The 25,302-nt window shown below is 38.5% G+C and overlaps 2 protein-coding genes across 2 annotated transcripts; one reads left to right on the top strand and one right to left on the bottom strand.

Moving 5' to 3' along the window:
* Positions 1–18,341: 18,341 nt before the first annotated feature.
* LOC104244861 (uncharacterized) lies at positions 18,342–19,787 on the top strand. Its single transcript, XM_009800364.2, has 7 exons — positions 18,342–18,365; positions 18,470–18,673; positions 18,863–18,994; positions 19,077–19,182; positions 19,271–19,351; positions 19,468–19,548; positions 19,622–19,787. The coding sequence occupies exons 1-7, from the start codon at positions 18,342–18,344 to the stop codon at positions 19,714–19,716; spliced, it is 723 nt and encodes a 240-aa protein (XP_009798666.2). The 3' UTR covers positions 19,717–19,787.
* A 2,688-nt stretch (positions 19,788–22,475) lies between these two features.
* On the bottom strand, positions 22,476–25,302 carry LOC104244863 (uncharacterized). Its single transcript, XM_070172819.1, has 5 exons — positions 24,957–25,302; positions 24,580–24,784; positions 23,880–24,430; positions 23,124–23,614; positions 22,476–22,919 (listed from the first exon to the last, which is right to left on the bottom strand). Exons 1-5 carry the CDS (start codon positions 25,300–25,302, stop codon positions 22,476–22,478), a joined length of 2,037 nt encoding a protein of 678 aa, XP_070028920.1.

Genomic DNA, 25,302 nt, shown 5'->3' with positions numbered 1-25,302 from the left:
CACAGTCCTCAGGTGCTGCTCATGATCTTCCCGACTCCGGGAATATACTAGAATATCATCAATAAAGACAATAATGAACGAGTCAAGATACGGTCGGAACACATTGTGCATCAAATGTATAAAGGCTGCTGGGGCATTGGTCAGCTCAAATGACATAACAAGGAACTCGTAATGACCATACCAAATCCTGAAAGCAGTCTTCGGGATATCTGGCTCCCGAATCTTTAACTGATGGTAACATGAGCGCAAATCAATCTTAGAAAACACCTGTGCGCCCTAAAACTGGTCAAACCGATCATCAATACGAGGCAAAAGATAACGGTTCTTAATTGTCACTTTGTTCAACTGGAGATAATCAATACACATACACATAGAATCATCATTTTTCTTCACAAACATGATAGGAGCACCCTAAGGTGATACACTAGGCCGAATAAAACCCTTATCAAGCAATTCCTGTAACTGATCCTTCAACTCCTTCAACTCAAGAGGAGCCATACGATATGGAGGAATAGAAATGGGCTGAGTGCCCGATCAACAGATCGATGCCAAAATCAATATCTCTATTAGGCGGCATGCTTGGAAGATCAGTTGGAAACACATCGGGAAAATTCTATACTACTATGACTGAATCAACTGAAGGGGTATCAATACTGACATCTCTCACATAAGCTAAGTACGCGTCACACCCCTTCTTAACCATACGCTGAGCTTTAAGAAAAGGAATAACTCTACTGGGAGTGTGATCAAAAGTACCCCTCCACTCAACACGCGGTACATCTGGCATAGCCAGCGTTATGGTTTTGGCATGACAATCAAGAATAGCATAATGGGGCGACAACCAGTCCATGCCCAAGCTAATATCAAAATCTACCATGTTGAGCAACAATAAATCGGCTCTGCTCTCAAAACCACTAAGAGCAACCAAACACGACCAATAGATGCAGTCCACAACAAGAGAATCTCCCATAGGAGTAGAAACATAAACAGGGAAACTCAAAGAATCCCGAGATACACCCAAATATAGAGCAAAATAAGAAGACACATAAGAGTAAGTAGAGCCTAGATCAAATAGAACTGATGCATCTCGGTGGCAAACCAATATAATACCTGTGATGATAGAATCGGAGGTAACAGCCTCGGTACGGGCAGGAAGGGTATAGTATCTGGCCTGGCCTCCCCTTCTAGGGCGACCTCTACCTCTTCAACATCAACCTCTAGCTGGATAAGCAAGTGGGGTGGCAATTGGAGCTGTAATCATAGCTTGGGAACTCTGCGGGGCACACTGTGGCTGAGAAGTCTGTGGAGGTGCACTCCTCCCAAGTTTAGGGCAATCCCTCACCATATGGCGTGTGTCACCACACTAAAAAAAACTCTGGGAGGACGTGGCAGCTGTGACTGGCTCGGACCAGGTCTGCTGGACTAACCTCTGAAAGTACCCCGCGTAGGAGGCGTGCTAGAAACCGGAGGTGCATAATAAGTCTCCTGAGGCCTAGGAGGAGCTGGAGCACTACTAGCTGTTGGAAGAGCTGAATGAATAGGACAACTCATATAACCCCTACCATGACGACCTACAGCTGGGGTACGGGCACCAGAATAGTGGTCCGACTCTCGAGACCTCTTGGCCTCCCTCTCTTCTCTCTCCCTAGCATGTATACCCTCAATCCTCCTAGCAATGCTCACCACATGCTGATAAGAAATATCCATCTCCAACTCAAGAGCCATGCTAGACCTGATGCTGGGAATAAGGCCCTCAATAAACTGGCGAACTCTCTCGCGAACAGTAGAAACCAAGGCTGGTGCATGCCTAGCCAAACTAGTGTAACAGACAGCATACTTTGAGACAGTCATCATTCGTGGTGCAAATGCTAAAACTCTGCGCGCCATGCGTCCCTAAGGCTCTGAGGAACATACTCTCTCAAGAACAGATCCAAAAACTGAGTCCAAGTCAGTGAAGCAGCCTCATCCAGACTGTCTAATGCATAGGTGTGCCACCACTCATAGGCGTCTCCTCGAAGCTGGAAAGTAGTGAAGGCAACCCCGCTCGATCCTGATATACCCATGGTACGAAGAATGCGGTAGCTCTCATCTAGAAATCCCAGAGCATCCTCTGATGCTAGACTGCTGAATACATGAGGCTTGTACTTCTTGAACCTCTCAAGCCTTAGTTGCTCCTCCTCGAAAGTCACTGCCCTATCCTCGGGCTGAACTGGCACTGCAGACGGTCCAGGAATAATCTTAGGGACCTACTCAACATGCACTCGCTGCTCAGGAGTGTGGACGGAGGGTGTCTGTGCTCCTCCCCCGACCTGAGATGTGGCTACAGCAAGAGGAAGCAACCCTGCCTAAGCCAAGGTGGTGTACATGCTCATGAACTACGCCAAAGTCTCCTGAAGGGCTGGAGTAGTAGTAGCAGTAGGCGTATCAGGTGATTGGACTCTGGCTGGAAATGCGAGTGGTACCTCAGCGGCAGCTTGCGCAGGTGCTCTAGCTGTACCACGTGGGCATCCTCAGCCTCTACCCCAGCCCCGGCCTCTGACGGCTACAGTAGGGGGTGCGGGTTCCTGATCATCTCGGGTAGCACGTGTCCTCACCATCTGTGAGAGAATAGAAGATAGAGGTTTAGAATTGCGATGTCAAAATATCGCACGAAAAGGAATCAAATAAGGTGGAAATTTTCCTAACAGTTACATAGCCTCTCGTAGATAAGTACAGACGTCTCTGTACCGATCAGCGAGACTCTAAAAAATCGGCTTGTGATCTATGACCCCTATGAACCTAGACCTCTAATACCAACTTGTCATGACCCCGGTTCGCCCTCTGTAAACCATCGTGACAGCACCTAGTCTCTACGACTAGGTAAGCCTAAATTGCAGAAGTTAACCAAACTTGCGGAAGTAAAACAATTTAAAAACAGAAATAAATCGATAATAGTGTTTAAATGTGTCGTATGGCATACAACATATATAAATCTCAAAAAACCAATATCTAAATCCAAGACCCGGAAACCCACGAATCACAAGCTAATATAAATAATACATAGCTCTAACTCCGGAATGCCTAATAAGAACAGAAAAATACAAAAGGGCTAAATACTAAAAGCAGGAATAGAAATGGACTTCTCGGTCTGTGGACGCGGCAGATGTACCTTGAAGTCTCTAGAGCAGTCGCCTCCTCAAGGATGATAGGCCTGAGTAGCGGTACCTGGATCTGCACATGAAAAACATGCGCAGAAGAGGCATGAGTACACCACAGCGGTACTCAATAAGTGTCAAGCCTAACCTCGGTTGGTTAGTGACGAGGAAGGTCAGGGCCCTACTGAGATTAAACAAATATAAAGATGACAGGATAAGATAAGCAGTACAATTGAGAATCTACATTAAGAATCTACACAGGATAATAAGAGTACAATAACAGGAACAGAGATGAAGGCAAACCACAAGGAAGTACCACTCATAACAAGGATGATAACTAGGGATCTCTTGGTATCCCGAGGATCTCTTGGTATCCTCAATGTATATGCTAGGGATCGCTTGGTATCCCGAGGATCTCTTGGTATCCTCAATATATGCTAGGGATCTCTCGGTATCCCGAGGATCTCTTGGTATCCTCAATATATCCCGAGGATCTCTTGGTATCCTTAATATACGTGCCAGGGATCTCTTGGTATCCCGCACCTCAGTTCAGATCATAAATACATACAGGAGATCTCCTGGGATGCCGTCTCGTAGTCCCAAAGTAAAAACACACAGCATCAACACAAGAATATACAATTAAGCTAAATTTCATACCAAGTAAACAGTTAATTCTAGCCTAACATGCTTAACGTAATGCAATTAAAGCAGTTTAAGCAAATAGGCAATTAAGTCAACTAAACATGTTTTTCTAAACTTGCAACAGGCTAAATTCACAAGTAGAATAAAATAGGAAAAAGAACTCAATTGAAATACTTAAGGAAAAACTGGATTTTCAACAATTAGCTCAAGTATGCGCCCGTTACCTCACGTACAAGGCATTCTAATTATCAAATATATCATATCCAAAGGAGAAGGTCTCCCACACAAGATTAGACAAGCCACTTTCCTCGAACCCGCTCAAAAATCAACCGGAAACCATGCTCTTGCCACGAGTAGTCGACTCCAAATGGCTCAAATCTATTCAATTCAATTGCATAATGTAAATAACACTTCAAGTAACATATTCTACAATTAAATTATATGATAATACGCGAAATTATGTAAAATGAACAAAATGCCCCTCGGCCCCACGTCTCGGAATCGGGTAAAATTTATATTTTTAGAATCCTCACACTCTCACAAGTCTAACCATATCAAATTTATCCCATTCCGATGTCAAATACCCAATCAAAACCCAATCTCTTAGTCTAAGAACTTTTCCCCCAATCTCTATCAAAATTTCTAAATTAAAAGATGGATTTAAGTGTAGATTCATGGAAATTAGTCTAAACCGAGTAGGAATCACTTACCCAAATTGCCCAGGTGAAAAGTTCTTCAAAAATTGCAATCTCCCGAGCTCCCAAGTCCAAAATATGAATTACGGTCTAAACCCTCGATTTTGGGTTTTAAATTCTGCCTAGGTGTTTTGTTCGTGGCGATTGCGAAAGGTGACTTGTGATCGCGAAGATTAAAAGTTGATGGCTCCTGAACTAGTCTACGTGAACACGATATGGGGCACGTGAATGGAAAGAAGGAACGGGCAGGCTTACGCATTCGCGGACAAGGCCATGCGAACGTGAAAGGAAAAAGGCTACTGAAGCACCGACTCCTAGTTCTACTATGCGAACGCGAAAAGGGAAATGCGAACGCGAAGGAGGAAGGGACAGACTTCCACGATCGCGAAGAAAAATTTAATCACCCTCCGAAATTACACTACGAGAATGTGTAGGGGAGGTCACGAACGCGATTAAGGAAACCAGATACCAGATTTTTCTGCAACTCTACAAGTTCCAAAATGACCCGTTGAGCATCCAAAACACACCCGAGGCCCCCGTGACCTCAACTAAACTATCCAACCAATCCTAAAAAATCATTCAAACTTGTTCCAACCTTCTGAACGCTCAAAACAACATAAAAACACCTACTTTTCATCGGATTCAAGCTTAAAAATTCCAAAAATTCTAAAAACGCACTTTCGATCAAAAAGTCTATCAAACCTCGTCCGAATGACCTGAAATTTTGCACACACATCATATTCAACACTATGGAGATACTACAACTTCTGAAATTCCATTACGACTCTCGGATCAAAATCTCACTATCGAACCGGAAACTTCAAAAATTCAACTTTTGCCATTTCAAGCCTAAATTAGCTACGGACCTCCAAAACACAATTCGAACATGCTCCTAACCCCGAAATTACCCAACAGAGCTAACAGAACCATCGAATTTCCATTCCTAGGTCGTCTTCATACTGTTCCAACTGCGGTCAACTTTCCAACACTTAAGCTCTCATTTAGGGACTAAGTGTCCCAAAACTCTCTGAAACTCAAAACCGAACATCCCGGCAAATCAAAATAGCAAAAATAAACTTGGGAAAAGTAGTCAATAGGGGATCAAGGCATTAATTCTTAAGACAACCGACCGGGCCATCACAACAGCTTGGCTCGAACAGATATGATTACGAAGCTCGAGACTGAGCTCTCGAAGATAAAGGCCGAGGTTGTGGATGCCCGAGCTGAAGCTGTAATGAGCCGAACTAAGGCTGATAAAGAAGAAACCTTGCATCTTTGTTTCTCCTGCATTTCTTTTTGCCTTGATTTTAGCCAGATAAATTGGTCTTTGAGCTGAGGGGAATCCTTAGATTCACGGCATGACATTGAGGCTCATTGTGCTGTCCCGTCAGCTCTTACGCGCTTTTGCTCTTAGGCATATTTAGGCTAATTATTTTGCGCTCAGTCCCCGAGTCGAGCATCGACTCAAGCTTATTTGACCCTCAAGTTGCCAAATTTTAGGCTGGCAATAGTGGCTCTTATGCTTTTGGTCAATGCAACCTTTTAGTGTATGTGGGCTGGCGACAATGGCTCTTACGCTTTTGCCCTTAGGCATATTTAGTTAATTATTATGGGTTCAGTCTCTGAATCGGGTTACGACTCGAGCTCATTCAACCCTCAAGTTTTCAAATTGCAAGCTGACTCTTAGCCTCTTACGCATTGGGTCGGTACGATCTTTTATACATGTGGGCTGGCGGCAGTGGCTCTTATGCCTTGGGTCGATGCGACCTTTTATATATGTGGGCTGGCGACACTGGCTCTTATGCCTTGGGTTGATGCGACCTTTTATGTAGGCTTTATTTTTCCCTCGATAAGGATTTTTTAAAATAGTATTTGCCTGACTCTTCGACGGTTTAATAAAAAACCTCAATTATAAGTTGTTATACGGTGATGAACGAGCACCTCGAGAGGTTTGGCTCGGAGGCTAAGTATCTCGAAGCTAGTGTGTAGGAGCTGACGTGGTCGAAGCTCTTTTTCCTATGTCGAGGATAATTGAAGGCCAAAGTATATTCTAAGTAATTGAAGGCCTGTGATTTATAACGACGGTCGGGCATCCCCGAGTCGCGTTAGTTTGGCTGGTACAGCCTTGTGACCGGAGTCATTTGTGTTCGGACGGAGCCTTTAAGTACCGAGTGAAGTAGTTTCGGCATCTATATCAAGGAAATGCCTTTTATAGGTCTTACAAGTTTGATATATAGCCGAAACTTTGAGATCGAGTTTATGCCTATAGTAAGGTCTTACAAGTTTTTCATGCCTTTGAGGTCTTACAGTTTTGGATACTTGGTACAAGTATTGTTCATGCCTCGCTTGAGGTTTTACAGATGTTGTTGTTTCCTTATGTAGGTATTACGAGACCAAGGCTGCCCACATGTGGCCTTACAGCATCGGATTTGATAAATCAATAGAGATGGCAATTGACGACAGTCCCCGAGTCATCGAGGGTTTCTTGGCTTGAGAGCCATTACCTGTAGACTCGGTATTACCTTATTGAGGGCTTATGATTTTGGAGTTCCCGGCCCGGAGGTCATGTGGTTTTGAGTATTTGATGCCAGTCCCCGAGTGTTCGGGACATTTTTTACTCTGGAGCCACTTTGTGATCTTGATGTTGCCTTATTGAGGGCTTATGAGTTAGGAGCTCCGACCCGGAGGTAGAATTATTTTATTTAGTTGTTTCCAGTCCCCGAGCGTTCGGGGCGCCTTTCGGCTTTGGGGCCATTTTTTGCAAAAATGTCGAGCTTCCTTGAAATGCAAAATGCTTTTGGGAAGTATTCTTTGATTAGCTGGTACAAGTATACATGTTTTTTTGCTATTGTGGGCTCAGTTGTTCTATGCTGAAATGGTTCGTTCGACCGTTTGGCCCAGTACATTGCTTTTCTGTTGAGCCCCCGTTTGGCATATCTTGGATTCTCCGAATAGGTGACCTTGGGGGGGATGGCCCCCAGCATTTGAGGTTGGTTGCAAAAGAAGCCTTAAATACTTGTTGGATCTTTCTTAGGTAGCATATAGATGTTGCCTCGTTAAAAACCTTGCTGGAAAATCCTTTTTAGGATAAAAACCCGATCAAAGGAAAAGAGTGCAACGCATGATTTTTGAAACCTAAGGCCTTCGAGTTGGAGAGTGCTTTGGCCATTCCGATCAGATACCTATGCTCAGATCAGCGTAGAATATAATTGAAAGAGAGAGGATACGGTCATACCTTAGCATATAGTGTGCTGGCGATGTTTCGGGCCTTGATACGTTTCGGTCGCCTATGATGCGGATGTGGTATGGTTCCCCGCTTTGCTAAGTCGGGGATAACCAGGAGTGTAGTTTGTTATTTCTATTTTACTATTTGCTTATCCTTTGGCTCCTTCGAAGGTGGAGGTACCAGTGCCGGGGCCACATCGTGTACCGCGAACATTTCTTTCGTCGCATGCTATTCCCCGTAGACGGTCTTAATCCCATCCTTAGTGGGGAATTTCATTATTTGATGGAGGGTGGATGGTACTGCACTCTTGCAGTGTATCCACGGCCTTCCGACCAAGGCATTGTACCCATGTCTCCCTCGATGACATGGAATTTGGCATTTTGGATTGTGTCGGCCACATTGACAGGAAGGGTGATTTCCCCTTTTGTTGTTTCGCTCGCCATGTTGAATCCGTTGAGGACTCGAGAGGTGTGTATGATTTGGTCAAGCAGTCCGAGCTGCTCTACCACCCTCAACCTGATAATGTTGGCCGAGCTGCCTGGATCCACAAGTACACGTTTAATCTGAAATGTATTTACAAGAAAAGAGATTACCAGTGCATCGTTGTGGGGCTGACACAAGGTCTCGATGTCCTCGTCGCTGAATGTGAGGTCATCCTCGGGTATGTAATCCTGAGTTCGCTTTTCTCTGGTGATGGATATTTTTGTTCTTCTCATCATGGGATCTTGTGGGGCATCGATACCTCCCAAGATCATGTAGATGACATATTGTGGCTCATTCGTTTCGTTTTTCTTGGCCGCCTCTCTTTCCCGGAACTGGTTTTTAGCCAGATCATTGAGGAATTATCGGAGGTGACCTTTACTGAGTAGTCTGGCCACTTCCTCTCGGAGCTGGTGGCAATCCTCGATCCTATGGCCGTGTGTGTTGTGAAACTCACAAACTAAGTTATGATTTCTTTGCGAAGGATTTGATTGCATAGGCTTGGCCACCTGGCGTTTCTGATTTTACTGATGGCACTACTAGAAATTTGTCCTGTTGGGACAGTTCATTGGCGACGGTTATAAAACAGTTACATTAGATATCTATGGTGACAACTAAAACCGTTCCATAATTATCCTAGTGTTGTTGGAACAAATACAAAAATGAATCGTCATAATAGAGATATAATCGTCGCAATAGTATTCTCTATTGTAACGCTTGTCGTATTCGCCACAGTAGGTTCCTCTATGGTGACGGTTATCTGAAAAAATAAGTTATTTGGACGCTTCTTATTTTCCCTCCTCCAATTTAATGAACCTGCCACATCTTTTTCCCTCTTCCAATTTAATGAATCTGCCACATCTCTTATTTTTATTATTTTTTAAAACCCTAAAATAATATGTGAGGCCACTACATCGACTAAAACCCCTATTTCATTTTGGTCTCATCTCCTTCTTTCACATAGCTAGCTCTAACTAGAGAACCCACTGAGAAATCCCACACAACTTTGGCCGGCGTGAGAGTTTATTTTGCAGGTTTCCCCTTCTGGTAGGTCACAATTTTTTTAATTTTTTTCTCTTTTTACTTCTTTCTCCCCGCCTTCAATTGTGATTGTAGTAGGAATTTCATTCTTTAATCCCTAAACAATTATCTAAAAATTCAATCTTGGTTACTGATTTCTTGCATTTTGCTTTAATTTTATGGATAATCTTGTTGAATATTTGAAATCAAAATAAGTAGAAATATGGGTCTATTTCTTTATTTTTAATTTTGGGCTGCTATTCAATATGGGTAAACATTTCTCATGGCTGTGATAATTTTTCTTGAATCTTGTTGCTAGTATATTTCTTTTGAAAGTTTTAAGCTTTAAGTTATGGAAGACTACTCCGATATTTATTCTTATTTATTTGCTATTACATCTCTTGAACAGTTAGGTTTCATTTAATCTCGTTATTTGGGTAAAAAATTACAATTTGATTAATTATTTTATTTATTCCAGAAGCTTTGATCCATCACTAGTTTTTCAATTTGTAATTTTTTAATTTAATTATAATCTTAAGTGGCCTCTTTGAATAGTCTCTTGAACCTTTATGGCTGAATAATGAGAATCGAGAAGTAATTATAAGTTATATTGAATTGTGTTTGTGCACTGTCAAAAATTCAATTCTTTAACTTTCTAGGTATCTTTCTGAAATTTTGCTTCCATTTTCTGCTACTTATAATTTTTGCAAAATTCTTGGGTTTTTTGATTAATTTTCTCATAAGTTGAGCAAAATGGTGCTATGAATAAGCATCAGTTTATAAGTTTAACTTGATCTGGCTGTTAATCTTTTTTTTTGATAATTGGTTACGGAATCCTCAAGTTGATAATTCGTCTAGGGGAGCTTTCGAAGTTTCTGTTATTGGATTACATGTTAAATTAAAATCTTCTTTCTTTGATGCTCAGTTGACCTAATTTTATAATGTGATAATTAAAGTTGTTAAGTTTAGTTAATCTGTTGTGTGTACAAACTATGCTTTGAGAAGAGAATGAATTTATTGTGTGATTCAAAACCCTTGTGTTCTGAATAGCTAGGTATAATGAGATGACTTAAGTCATTGGTGCTCTTTTGTGTTGTGTATACCAAATAAAATAGGTAATAGACTAATTTGTCTTCATTCTACGGTTCATTCAGTCAAGTCAGAGTGAAGATTCTTCTTTGTTAAATTTTGTGGTGCTATAGTGTTATATGGTTGTGTTATGGTTTTTCAATGCTTTGCAAGATCATACTTTCTAGTATGGCTCAAAATATGTTATATCTACCATTCATCTTAATAAGTAAAATAAATCTGCCTAAATTCTAAGTATAGAAAATGAGTATCCAATGCAAGACATTGTTTCTTTTCTTCTGCTTCTTAGCTTCATGATTTGCTTTTGGTGTTATATAGGATATTCAATAGTTAATGGATAATGGAGATAAAAGTTGGATGGGTCTCCGAAGATCAACGGAGGAGTACATCCGTGGAGTGAACTATTTTCTTGACAAGGCATTTGAACGAGCTGCCCAAGGAAATAAAATATTATGCCCTTTCAAAAAATGCGTTAACTATTATTGGCATTATAGAAATGTAGTGGAGGATCACTTGGTTGCTTATGGGTTTGTTACTGGATACACCAAATGGGGTTTTCACGGGAAAGCTTTTCCTCAAGAAATACTCTACGGTCAAGCAACGATGAGGATGATTCTAACATGCATGACGATATTGATGGACTACTTCATGATACTTTTCGAAATACAGAGCGTGACTTGAGATGTGAAGAAGAAGCGAGAGAGGGACCATCTGAAGATGCAAAGAAATTTTTTAAATTACTGGAGGAAGGGAAGGAAGAGTTATACCCGGGGTGTGAGAATTTCTCTAAATTAAAGTTGTACTCCGACAAGCGAGGTGCCTCCGTTGGCCCCTGGCATCTCTGATTTTACTGATGGCCTGGCGAACACGATGTCTGATATATTTACGTTGAAGTTGTACTCCGACAAGCGAGGTGCCTCCATTGGCCACGTGTTCTTGTCGAATCCGGCTCTATTGATGAGTCCCCTATGGTTTTGGCCTCGGTCCATCCTTCGATCATTGCAAGGTATGTTACACCTCGGGGTGTTTCTCCTGTCATCGGTGTATGGCTGGTACCTTTCCTTGTTTGGCTTTGGCTCCTTCGCCAAAAGCCTGCTTGGGTATACCGAGCCCGAGGGGGCTCCTAGTTGGTCATCCTCGGCCCTGATTTTTGATTGATATCGGTTGCGAACATCCGACCAGGTCACGGCGGGATATTTGATCAGGTTCTGTTTCAGTTGCTTTGAAGCCACCGAGCTTCGCTCATTCAGACCTTAAGTGAAGCCATGTGTTGCCGAGTCGTCGGAGACTGGTGGTAGTTCCATCCATTCCATTTGAAAGCGAGATACGAACTCTCGCAGCATCTCGTTCTCCCTCTGCTTGATTTTGAAGACGTCAGACTTCCTTGTTGCTACTTTGATGGCACCAGCATGTGCCCTTATAAAGGAATCTGCCAGCATGGCAAATGAGTCTATGGAGTTAGGAACTAGGTTGTGATACCACATCGTGGCCCCCTTCGAGAGTGTTTCCCTGAACTTCTTTAGTAAGACAGACTCGATCTCGTCGTCCTTTATGTTGTTGCCCTTCACTGCGCAAGTGTAAGCAGTAACGTTCTCATTGGGGTCTGAGGTCCCGTTGTATTTTGGAAGGTCTAGCATTCTTAACTTCTTTGGAATGGGTTTTGGAGCCGCTTCCTCTGGGAACGGACTTTGTATGAACTTCATCGAATCCACACTTTTCATGATCAGGGGTGAACCCGAAATTTGGTCGACATTGGAGTTGTAGGTCTCGACCTTTTTCTATTGGCTTCTATCTTCTTCTCGCCCGATTCGTTCCTCTTTGTGAGGTCTTCGAGCATCTTTACGATGGCGAGATCGGCTACCAACTCGTTGTTGCTTGACCTCTCTGGTACCTGCTCGGCCCGGGGAGCCGTTCCCGGCACTACCGTGCTTGGAGTTTTCTGATGACTTAGCAATTGAGTAATCGCTAGCTATTGTGCCTGCAAAATTTCAAAAATAACGTGAACGCTAACCTCCCGTTCTTCCCTAGTCGGGGTTTCCTAGGCTTCTTGTTGGTCTCATTGGTGTATGCTCCTGTTAGTGTGGGAGCTTACATTGATGTGTTGAGCATCGCGTGAGACCGCATCCACGGGAATCAGTTCTAGTGCGTTCTCAGGGTTTCGCAGCGGTACACCAGCACCTGGAACATCTACACCATTTTCTCCGTGGTTCTCAAGATTGTTGTTTACTGAGTCAGACATTTTGACCTGAAACCAAAGATTTTGGACAAGAAAAAGTGTGAAAGATAACTTGCGTTGTGTAGTAAAACCAGCAAGAAAATAATCACTATTATTTTTAGCCTCGCGTTGGGAGCCAACCTGTTTACCGTGAAAATGGTAATAACAATTAAATTTGATTTAGTGGTTCTAAAAATATGCGATCTATTTTTATGTTAGTTGTTAGACAGTTGATGCTATGTGAAAGACTTAGAAAATGAGATAAGAGCTTAGAAACGGGATGTTAATCAAACCGAATCGCTATCAATTGGGGCCTCGAGCTTGCATATTCGAGGGCCTCGGGGTCGAGTCTAAAGCTCGGCTAGGAGCTATCGAAGGCGGTCGATGGTGACTAAAAGTTATAAATAAATCAAAGGCGGCTCTTTATGGCCAATAATAAGCAATAAATGATGAACAATAAATAGAACACAATAAATATGAGCAATAAATAAGATAACGGAACGAAGAGAATGTGTTAGAGAGCAGAGAGAATGTTCTAGTATATTTTGTATGGAGCAACAAATGTTTACAAGATGACAAGGGTCCCCTTTATATAAGAGGGAGAATCCCAACATAGTACAAGTGCATTTATTACAAAGATATGGAGATAGGACACCTAGTTAATGCCATGATACGGGCTCAGACTAGCATGACAGATTTTGTCGGTTCTAGCTTCACGCCTTGGGAACTCCCCATTTTCTTCCTATAACCATCGGTCTCATACTGTCCCAAGGTCGAGCGTCGATGACCCTCGAGGGATGAAACTTGATCGTGATTTCAAGCCTTCGAGGCGTCATAACGATGGAAAATTGGACCCTTCTATTTTACCGTATACATATAGACATGTATTAAGTAGAGAAATATGCTAAAATTACCACAAATAGAGCAAGATAACAAGAACAGAACATGAACTATATGTCCAGCAGAAGCATATTGGAATTTGAAACACTAACCACACAGACATATAACAGTGAGATAACAAGGACTAAAGCATACTAGTGGAAAGTAAACTGGAAACATATAGTAAACAGAACATCTCGAGGTTCAAAATAAGCTAATCATATAAGTAACATGGAATAAGAACTACATCATAGTAGTTGAAAAAGAAATGGTCAGGAAACAGATATCAAAATAGAAGCATGTTGATGTCTATAGCAAACTGACTACATAGCATATAGAATAGAACATGATAACAGAAATTGAGGCATAACAGTTAAGGAGACAGCAAACAAGAAGGTGAAGGCAAGTGGAATCCAAGAGTCTAGCCTTGGATTTCAGCTGGCTAGACAGTGCAGCAAATCAAAGAACTTAAATTGTGTAAGTGTGTAAGTGAGAGTTCGTGTGTATCAGTGTGTGCTTATAAGCATATGTGTGTGTGTAGATGTTTTTCTGTTTTTGAAATCAGAATGGTGCAGGATTATATAGCATTCTGCAGCATAAACAAATAAGGCAGGAAAATCAAGAGTTCACAATAAGGCATGCAACATCAATTAATCAATCAATTAGGGTTAGACCCAATCAATAAATAAGATAGAATCCAGGAATATCATTTAAATTAGGGAGAATCAACACGAAATCGGTCAGCAAACATGATTGAAGTTAAATAAGGTAAGCAATAAGCCTAAAGACCCTTTATAGGTCGGTCAAAACAATCAATATCCAAAAATTAGGATAGTAGCATAATTAAGGAAGACAATACCAATTACGAGTCACCTATAAGGAAATAATAAATAAAAATCTCATAAAGATACCAATATTAAAAGAAAATATAATTTCAAAACCTGATTAGGCAAATAAATCAATTAATCAGTTCATTTGATAGAACCGAAGTGAGCGGGCAAGAATAGTGAGATAAATGGTCGAATAACGGAAAACTTTAAACATATCGAAACGCAGAGATGAAACATCAAACAAAGAAATTAGTCGAACAGTAAAGAAGAAAGGCCGGAGTTGAGCTTTTAGGCATTTTAAAACATTTACAGAAACTTAAAAAAGATGAAACCCTAGTTTTTTAGGGAAAAAGTGAAATCGGTAGATAATAGTGGTAAAAACAGAGTAATCTTAAAGGAAAATATTAAACAAACTCCAAATACTTCAAATCCAAAGAGATCTCAGCCTATTTGGCCAGAAATGGTTAGGTTTGTGCGAAAATAAACAGAGGTAGAAAAATCAATTCTTAGACCGGAGATTTGAAGCCATGAAAACACGAAAATGATAATACTCACAAACAATGGGTGAATACAGATGGATTCATCAAGAAACTAAGGGATTTGAACCAAGTCTATTCAAATCTCTTTGAGACTCCGTCAAATAACATGGAAATCAAACAAACAGTAGAGATAGGAGGCCGGATAGGGCCCAAGATCGAAGAGAAACCCTATGGATTGAAGGGGTTCAGGTGACGGCAGGCTAGGGTTAGGGGAAGGTTGAGAGAGAAGAGAGGAGGAAGGGATTCAGGGGTGGCGGGATTTGGGAAGTGATTAGGTTTAGGGGGTTAGGGATTAATTAAAAAGGGAAATGGATCCTGGACCGTTGATCTTCTGAGATCAACGGCCAGGATTTCATCTGGGTTAGGGCGGGTTATTGGAAATTAGCTTATGGGTTATGATTTAATTGGGCTGGGGTAGTAATTTAGGCCAGGTCCGAAAAGAAATCAAATTAAAAGAGGCTATTTGTTGAATATCCAATTAATTTAATAAAATAATTTATGAAAATAGCTAATAAATGATAAAAATGATATTTATACATAAAAATGATTCAAAATAATTACTTAATATTATAAAAATATAAAAGATTATTTTCTTGTAGAAATAAAGTAATTATGCACATATGGGCTATTATTGCAAAGATGTGCAATTCTAGCTTGAAAAATGCAAATGTAATTATAAAAAATACAATTAAAATATTTAAGCACTATTTGGGCATAACTGATGAATTTAGATGATTAAATCATCATAAAATTATGAGGGATAATTATTGGATATTTTTATAATAAAGATGCAAAAATAAATTGATTTAAAGCCTCTAAAATTATAAAAAAAATTATTGAAATACTTGTGCATGTTTGTAAATGCATGTGCACTATTTTAAAAATATATATACAAATTAAAAAGGGATTTTTACCTATCTATACCATATATCAAACCTTATTACCTTCATTGTTTAAGGATTGTGTTAATTATATTTAAGCATACCAAATTACCATTTATATACCATAATTCAAATTAAGGGTATAATTATTCCTTCATTTATTGTAGGCGTGATTGTAGGACCGTATTTTCACGTTATTTCGTTTACCCGCCTCTCTCTCCTCCCACCCCCCACACCCCCTACGATTTACCTTCAGTTAATTCCCCCCACCCCCACGATTTACCTTCAGTTTTTCCCCCATTCTCGTACAATCTCTTCTCACCCACAATTACCATCACTTTCTTCTTCACTTAATTACCTTCAGTTGTATCCCCCACGATTTGAATTCACTTCCATCTTTGTCTTCAACTCCTAAATCATGAAAAAAACCAACACTCCCAAAAAAATCATCAAAAGCTATATTAGCTGATATTCCAACCTTTGATTTGGGTGTTTTAACACCAAAATCACCACCCAAAAACCCACAATCGATGCATGCAAGTGAACAAACTACTGGTATTTCATCTCCTAGACAAATTCGTGCGGAAATGAGAAGCAATCATTTGCACGATGTTGATGTTGGTGGAGTTGATAAACTAGTCGAGAAACAACTCAAACGCAAGGGGAAAGAGTTGAGTGTAGATGACGATTTTGTAGATGATTCCCCCAAAGTAACATCTGTGAAAAAACACAAGGTCTCTCCTTCTTCATCAAAACCAAAAAAGAAGAAACCCTCAACAAAAGTACCAAAATTGGTTCACCAAAAAATTTCAATAAAGGTAAACACTATTTATGTTTCCTCACTGTTTTGTAGTTTGATTTTGGTTGTAAAAATCTGTTGTTCAAGTGTTAATTTAGTGTTCAAGTGTTTTTTGGCCAAATGTGGTATTGTCCTAATTTTGTAGATTATTTGTCGCAATTTTGTAGGTTTAATGGAACTGTGATTATTAGACAGTCTATAACTGTAGTTAGTTTGTAGTTGATTTGTAGTCTGATCGTTAAATTGTAGAGATGGTATTTTTCATTGCAACCTGTATTGCTGCTACATTTAACTTCATTCTAAATACAATTAATCTACATTTTGTGAGTTACTTGAAGTAACTGTTACATTCTGTAGATAATGTTTACACGTGCATTGTTCTTCTTTGATTGTTCAAGTGTATTTTGGTAAAATGTGGTATTGTCCTAATTTTGTAGATTATTTGTCGCAATTTTGTAGGTTTAATGGAACTGTGATTATTAGACAGTCTATAACTGTAGTTAGTTTGTAGTTGATTTGTAGTCTGATCGTTAAATTGTAGAGATGGTATTTTTCATTGCAACCTGTATTGCTGCTACATTTAACTTCATTCTAAATACAATTAATCTACATTTTGTGAGTTACTTGAAGTAACTGTTACATTCTGTAGATAATGTTTACACGTGCATTGTTCTTCTTTGATTGTTCAAGTGTATTTTGGTAAAATGTGGTGTTGTCCTAATTTTGTAGATTCTTTGTCTCAATTTTGTAGTTTAATTGGAACTGTGACTCTTAGACAGTGTATAAATGTAGTTAGTTTGTAGTTGATGTGTAGTCTGATGGTTAAATTGTAGATATGATATTTTTTATTGTAGCCTGTATAGCTCATATATTTAACTTCATTCTAACTACAGTTAATCTACATTTATGTGAGATACTTGAAGTAACTGTTACATCCTGTAGATAATGTTTACACGTGCATTGTTCTTCTGTTATTGTTTTGTAGTTATAGGTGTGGGTAGGCTATTCTTCTTCTAGTTATATTTTGTATTTGTCATGTAGTTATATGTAGATTACTGCTTCCTTTTTATGCAAACTACTAATGTTCATTAATTTTATATTTTCTACAGAATGGACCTTACTTTGCACAACAAAATGTTGATTATGGTGTGCTTAGATTCCACAGTTTGTGTGATCCTAGCATACCTAGCCAGATACAAGCTTTACTCTCTCCGAATGCTTTAAGGGTTTTCAGAAAAACTTGTTTTGGTTACTTATTAGGTCTCCCCACAATCTGTATGCAAAACCAATCACTTCATCTTCTGATGAAGTATGAATTGACAAAGTCTACTGACTCATATTTTTCAGTACTATTTAAGGGTGAAAAATTGAATTTTTCCTTGAGAGAATTTGGGTTGATAACTGGTCTTAATTGTGTGAATAAGTTTTCAGACTATGGTTACACTTCCACCTATGTTAGCCCTTTAATGAATACATATTTTTCGAACAAAGAAAGGGTTGAGAAATGGCATTTGAAAAATGTAGTGACTAAAAAGCATGGGCAAATGATGTGGATGCGGTGAAGTTGTGCATTCTTTATATGTTGGAATTTTTTGTTTGTCCTTCTGATAAAGACCATGTGACTTTCATAGACAAGTTTATGTTCTTTCTAATAGAGTCTGGTAATTTTGAGTCATACCCATGGGGTATCAAATCCTTCAAGCAGGTTATTGAATCTGTCCGACATCGTCTTAATCCCCATGTACATTCTTATCTGATACGGGGATGCTCATTAGCCTTGCAAGTGTGGCTATATGAGTGTTGCTCGTCCGTCAGCACCGAGCTTGCTACGAGATGTTCTGAATCTATACCTCGCATTTTAAGATGGTCAGCTACAAAGGGGCAGATTTGGTTAACTGCAATTGAAGAGAAGATGATCAAGCCTGAGTGGATCAAGGTATTTTTTTCCACTTTTGTATGATGCTACAATTACATTCATAATAACTACATTGAATCTACATTTTTTTGTCACTTGAATTAACTGTTATTTTCATCATTCAGTTCACAAACATGATTGAATCTGGAGAAGAGCTTGGAGTGCTTAATCTGCCAGACAAGATTCAATATGAAGATGAACATGGTGCTCAACCATCACATGTTCCAACTGCTGCTTCTCCATCATTTGAACCCAAATATACAGATTGTCAAGAGGACATTGAATCTGTCAGTAGCAAGCTCATGAAGTTGGAAAAGGGGATTGTGCAGGTATTATGAATAACTACAATATATTGACATAATTTGCTACATTTTGACTTCATTACATAACAATTATAGTATGTTATACATTGTAGTTAATTTGTGGTATAAATCTATAACAATTATAGTTTGTTGAATTGTAGTGTAACTGTAGCAGTTAGAATAAGATTACCAACTAATTATATATTTAATTTTTAGGTTGATGGAAAGTTAGATGCCTATAGGAAGGCTGTTTTTGAGGAACTCTCAAGCCTTCGAGAGCTCATAGATCAATCTTTGAAGGGTGTTATGAATGTGATAAACAAGAGGTTTGATTTGGACGAGTCAAAGGTAAGAATTTACATATAATTTTGTACTAAGACTAATTAAGACATATGAATAAAGTAGTCTCAAATATTCCCCAAAATTGTAGTTTGCTGGTAGTTCAACAAAAAATAATTACCAACATCAAGGAGAGAACAACCAGCAATTCCAGTTCAATGCTGGTGATCAACTGCATGGAAGCACAAGCAATACAGGTATCTACAAAATTCCTACATACATATCTACAAATTTCAAGACAGCATTATTTAATTATACTAATCATTTTTTTACTATGTGTTGCAGCTACAATTTCTCCAGAACATTTTCAACCACATGTTGACTTATATCCTGACTTCCAAGAAGCAGCTGAGGCATATAAAGCAGGTACAGAACCATTCCTTCATTACAATAAGGTTTTTATGCAAAATTTTAATAATTTACACCTTAACTACATATTCCTACATATATCTACAATTCTCATTTCCAATTATTCATTCAAGCTGAAGTTTCAGCAGAACATCTACAAGGAAATATTGAGGAAGAACCAGTAATTGATGAAGTAGCTGAGGCACAACAAGCAGGTAATATATTCTCTATATTCTCTATAACTCCATAATAATGTTCATATCTACATAGATCTACACTTATCTACAGAAGGTGAAGTTCCACAGTCGCCAATTCACGGTGTGACTGTGACTGAAGTTGTTCCTGAAGGCATTGATAAAAAAGTTGTTCCTGAAAGGCATTGACAACAAAGGTTTGACATTGGATGACTTTGAGCTGCCAGAAAACTTATCACAGTTGGTCATGTATGGCGAGCCCATACCAGATGAATCAACCCCTGTTCATCCCGGTAGAACCAGGCAACCGGGAAAACATGCACGATCACCTTTCACATCTTTGTATAGTTCTGGAGGCAGCACATCTGGCGGACCTAAATTTTTTTACCTCAAGCACCCCTTCACAAGTGTCATAGGTGAAAATGTAGATCCTGAATTGACAGAAAGGTTCACCAACTGGTTATACATTCGTAGTGATAAAGTATCTAGGAGGTATGAATGCTTCATTTTACACTGTCTGTTCACCATTTTTATACTTTAAAATTGTAATTCATTTTGTCAATTTTTTGTATTTGATATTTTTTTGTTATTACAGGAGGAAATATTACTTTTCCAAGAAGGATAACCAAATCAAGCCTTGGTTGGATTTTGGTTGTGAAAAGATTGATAAGAAGGACTGGTTTTATGCCCTTGCTCACCCCAGACAAGTCATCAATAACACAGTAAGTATAAAGAACATAATCATTCACAATATCTGTTTTGTCTTCAGCTGTGTAGTGTAATTGTAGTTTATTTTTCAGCTATGATGTGTAATTGTAGTAATATTGTAGACAACATATATATGTTACTATATTTATGTCTCAGCTGTGAAATTTTGCTTTTTATGGACCTTATGTATCATATGTGATGATGATTGTATGTACAAACTGGAATTTTGGTACTTTTGACTGACTTGGAATCTCTGTGTACCACAACTGTAGTTACCTTGTAGTAATATTGTAGAGCTTGTGATTGTGCCTATTAATATTAACTGTAGGTTGAACTTGCTGATTATTGGGACCTTAAGTTAGGTGGTATGTTTCATTTGTTCCTCTGTATAGTGAATAAATGTAGACAGTGCATAAATATAGTTAATGTGTAGTTGTTTTGTAGTCTGATGGGTCAATTGTACATATAGTACTTGTTCACTATGGTTCATACAAACTACAATTAAATTACATTTTGTGAGGTACTTGGACTAACTGTTATATTTCTGTAGTTATAGTGTAGCTAATTTGCAGCAATCTGTTAGAGTTTTTAATAAATTCAAATTGTAGTTAATCTGTAGCTGTCTTGTAGACAAGTGTGGTTACACCGTACCTTATTGTATATGTTTATTCTATTTTGGCAGCACATTGATGTTATTATGTATTATCTGCGAAAAAGAGGCAAATATGGCCCCAACAATAATACTAGGTTCACAACCACGGATTGCTTGTTCAAGACAAAGATTGAAAGAATCTATGACAAGTTCATAAGTTCTCCACCGGAACAAAGGTATTCGGTTGTTAAACCCGAGGATGATGTTGGAGAATATATTCTTGGGTACAGAATTCTTGCTAATGTTGCCTGGGATCTTGTTGACTATGTGCTCATACCTGTGAACCTTGTAGAGAACTTCCATTGGTTGTTGCTAGTTTTTGACATAAAGGACAGACAACTTTATGTTTATGATTCCATGGTGAGAGCAAACCGTCATAAAACAGTTGAGACATTGGTTGACAAGTTTTCAATCATTATCCCTCTGTATTTGTCATGCACTGGTTTCTATGGTAAACGTAAAGACATTAACTTCAAGACCACAAAGGCATACATCGAGAAACCAGTTACGGACCCTCTCGACATACAATGGATGGTTGCTGAGATTCCACAACAAAAGGAAGGCTCAGTGTAAAAAAATAATCTCTCTTTCTATATGTTTAATTATTTTATTTTAATCATTTGTTATATAATGAAAAATTCTCATCTTATGCAGCGATTGTGGTGTATTTGTGGCTGCATTTGCGGAGTATGTTAGCCTTGGAGATTTGGCAATCCCAAAGGAAGATCTTTCTGATATTGACCAACACCGTAGACGCTATGGAGCTCTACTGTGGGACTATGCAACAAAGAAGCAAGAAGATGGGTCAATCAGTGAGAGTGAGGTTACTGGCAGGCTAGCAAGGAGGAAGGGTGCTCCGGCAAAAAACGAGAGGACTAGAGTGCAACGAAAGAAGAAATAGACTATTGTGTTCCTAGTTTGGTCTGTGAAATTTGGTAGTTGAATTGGAAAACAATGTAGGAAATATGTCGTTTTGGTTTTCTACAACACTTTTTGTTGATTACATTATACTCGAGTACTCTGATTACATTTTTACAGCAACAGCTTTGTCTTACAATTTGACTTTAATCTTCAAGTTATTTTTATAAATACATTCAAGTGCCAAGTAATATCTGTATATAACTGTCATTTGTTACACAGCATAAAGATAAAATAAATATAGGAATCATATAAATAATTTAGCCATCTTTTATCAACAAGGTTTATCAAAAAAATTCAATTTATCTACATTTAAACTACGTCAAACTACATTTTAACTACAACTCCTCTACATATGAATAACAGGACTACAGTTCTAACACAGTTAAACTACATATTCACTACAATCTGGATACAATTTACGTTGAATGCATTCTTTATTAATATCAGTTTTTTTGTATACAGTAAATATTAAAGTTTAACTATTCTATAAAAAAAAAGACAACTTTAGATGCTTGACAGAATACATAAAAACATAAATAGTGCAGATACACAAATTGATGTTTATACTTCTTATTCATCTTCAAAAACTTAAACAATTACACAAGAAAATCCGATAATTTGAGCTCACTAACATTTATTTTGAATAACTATTCTAACTACATGATATTCATTTCTTTTTCGGCGCATTCTTGCAAGTTCTTTTGTTATGCCCTTCACCTCCACAATTGCCACATGACACCTTGTATTTCTTTGACTTTATTTCATCAAATGTTTTATATCTTTCCTTGTGAGGTCTCCCTAGTTGCCTTTTATCTCCCGCCGGTGGCTTTACTACCTTATCCAAAATATGTTGTGGCACTTCCCATTTGCCTTCATCAGGAAGAGGATTTACTGGCATTTCATAGGTAAGCAGAAGGCTCTTCCTTGTGTAATACGGAGAGCAATAGTTTTCGTATGTTTCATTCCTATGCCTTAATGCTGCCAAAGCATGCGCACATGGAAGTTCATCAAGTTGGAATTGTCCACAGCTACATTTCTTGTTTTCTAGACACACAATGTACCGCTTCACACCATCTAACACAGTATGTATATGATCTGTTGAAGCCCTCACCTACAATTGAAGACCAAACAGAAATAATAATACATCAATCATTAAAATGGATTATCAACAATTTACCTACAAATCAGCAACAAATATATTACAGCTCATCTACAAACTATTATTACCGACAATTTGACTACAGTTTAACTACAATCTGGAAACACTGCAGCTAGTACTTTTTTGATTCTACTGCACCAAAAAAAAATATCTTACCCTTAGTTTCTGAGATAATGTACTGTTGTCTTCCAATTCTTTGTTGTATTTGTGACCAAGGTATGTGAAAGTACCCTTTGCCTTCGATAACTTTTCTTTTGTCCAACGTTCAAGAAGAGTCCTCATATACTCAAATATATCAAATATTGGCAGCTCTCTTGCATCTTTTGTTACAGCATTCAACGACTCGGCAATGTTTGACGTCATAGTAAAAGTTCTATTCACCGTTGCATGTACTCTTGACCATCTATGATAGCCAATATCATATAGGTAAGACTTTACACGCAGGTCTACCTCTTCAATCTTCAACATCCTTTCATTAAATTCATCCAGAGTGTATGACCGTGCTGTAGCAAAGTACAATTCATGTAATTGTAGATGTCCCTTCTTGAATTTTGACCTTATATTTGTCCATATATGCCACATGCAAGAGTAGTGTGCCATGCCCGGATAGACAACTGATGTTGCCTTCAGTATACTCTCATGCCTATCTGAAACAACACACATTGAATCCTTGAATTGCTCAAAGAATCACTTCCAAGACGCGTCGTTTTCAGAATCAACCACAACATATACCAAGGGAAAAATAGTACCTACATTTTTAAGACATAAAATATGATTAAATAACAACTACAATATATATTGAGAATATAGACAAGTTAACTACATTCTTTTATATAACTACAACATAACTACAATTTAACTGCATTTTAAAGACTGTCTACAAAATAAGTACAAAATTATTCCATTATTTACCTGCTGCATCCATGGTGCTTGCTGTCAGCATAATCCCCCTGTAGGCTGACTTTAAGAATGTCCCATCAACCACTACTACCGGCCTACAATGTTGCCAACCATTTATTGATGTACAAAGAGCAACAAATGCGTATAAGAAGCAATCATCTGCTGCCTTCTTCAATTTAACAACAGAACAAGGATAATTCTTCTCAAGAATATAAAAATATTTGGGTAATTTGTTGTAGGAGTCACACGGATTCCCTCTCAAAAACTGTAAAGCTTTTTCCTTTGCTCTCCATGCTTGCATGTAGCTTAGGTTCAGTCCATGTTCGGATAACATGTCAGTTTGTATGTCCTTTGGTGTGTAAACAGTCTTAGGATCACAATACTTTGGAACGACCATGCTACCAAGTACTGCTGCAGTACGTTTGCGCTGTATGAATGTTTCGTCCATTAGGCAGCATGTGTGTTGACGGCTGAAACTTCTTATCTTGAACATTGTCGAATCATTAATTGACGTTGCCTTGAAATGCCATTTACAGCTTTCAGCAACACATATAAGCCAGTAGCTACAAAAAGAAATACAATATTTACACAAATTTATGAAAAACTACAATTAACTACAAACTGACTACAATTTATCTACAATTTATAAAACCCACCTATCTTCAATCATACACTGATTTTGCTGATATATTATCCACAAATAACTACATACCTTCTATGACTAAATCTTTTTACTCTGAACTGGAACTTGTGCATCACTGAATAATTCTTCATTGCAGCAGCTACTGTTTGCTTGTCCTGATAAACTTGTCCTTCTTCAATATATGTTTGCGTAGATTCAGTTATTATTTCACTTTGATATTCCTCTATAGCTGGTGAGGATGGAAATTCAAGTAAGTTTAGGGATCCAGACGAACCTGCAAACAATAAATTCATAAATGTAGTTTCTATGTAGATAATTTTGAAAGCAACATTGCTTTATCCTTTTCAGTACTATGTGAGCTTTGTAGTTTAATTGTAGGTAATTGTAGTAATATTGTAGATAACATAGTAACACCATAACTCTCTGCAATGTCGAATCAAACATACCTGCACTGGTGCTTTCATTGTTGATTGCCAATTCCATATTGAAATCTCTTACGCTTATACATAAAGGATACGAACCTAAGTTTTTATTCTCCTTTTTGGTTTCCATGTACACACGAACCCCCATATCATTCCTAATCTCCATTGGAGGACAATTCTCGTTCACAATGTATTTGATTTCTATAATTTTATCCGATGTATCAATCGATAATTGTTCTGCAATTGTAGAACTGAGAATTCCGTAGCTTGCATTATCATCTACCACAATGGCATCAACTTCAAAATCTCTAAATCTGCCATAGTTATCCCAATTACCATTCGATTTCAGCATTATTGGGATTTTTGACAT

This window comes from Nicotiana sylvestris, chromosome 4 (genome assembly GCF_000393655.2).
Source record: "Nicotiana sylvestris chromosome 4, ASM39365v2, whole genome shotgun sequence".
NCBI classification, from domain to species: Eukaryota; Viridiplantae; Streptophyta; class Magnoliopsida; order Solanales; family Solanaceae; genus Nicotiana; species Nicotiana sylvestris.
This window is presented reverse-complemented; position numbering and strand designations above follow the sequence as displayed.

Coding starts and splice junctions, on each gene's coding strand:
- LOC104244861 (XM_009800364.2), top strand. CDS start 18,342: ATGATCAAGCCTGAGTGGATCAAG. Junction 18,366..18,469: donor TCAAGCCTGAGTGGATCAAG/GTATTTTTTTCC, acceptor TTCATCATTCAG/TTCACAAACATGATTGAATC. Junction 19,352..19,467: donor AGCTGAGGCATATAAAGCAG/GTACAGAACCAT, acceptor TATTCATTCAAG/CTGAAGTTTCAGCAGAACAT.
- LOC104244863 (XM_070172819.1), bottom strand. CDS start 25,302: ATGTCAAAAATCCCAATAATGCTGAAATCGAATGGTAATTGGGATAAC. Junction 24,431..24,579: donor AAAAGATTTAGTCATAGAAG/GTATGTAGTTAT, acceptor TTCTTTTTGTAG/CTACTGGCTTATATGTGTTG. Junction 22,920..23,123: donor CATTATCTCAGAAACTAAGG/GTAAGATATTTT, acceptor CTTCAATTGTAG/GTGAGGGCTTCAACAGATCA.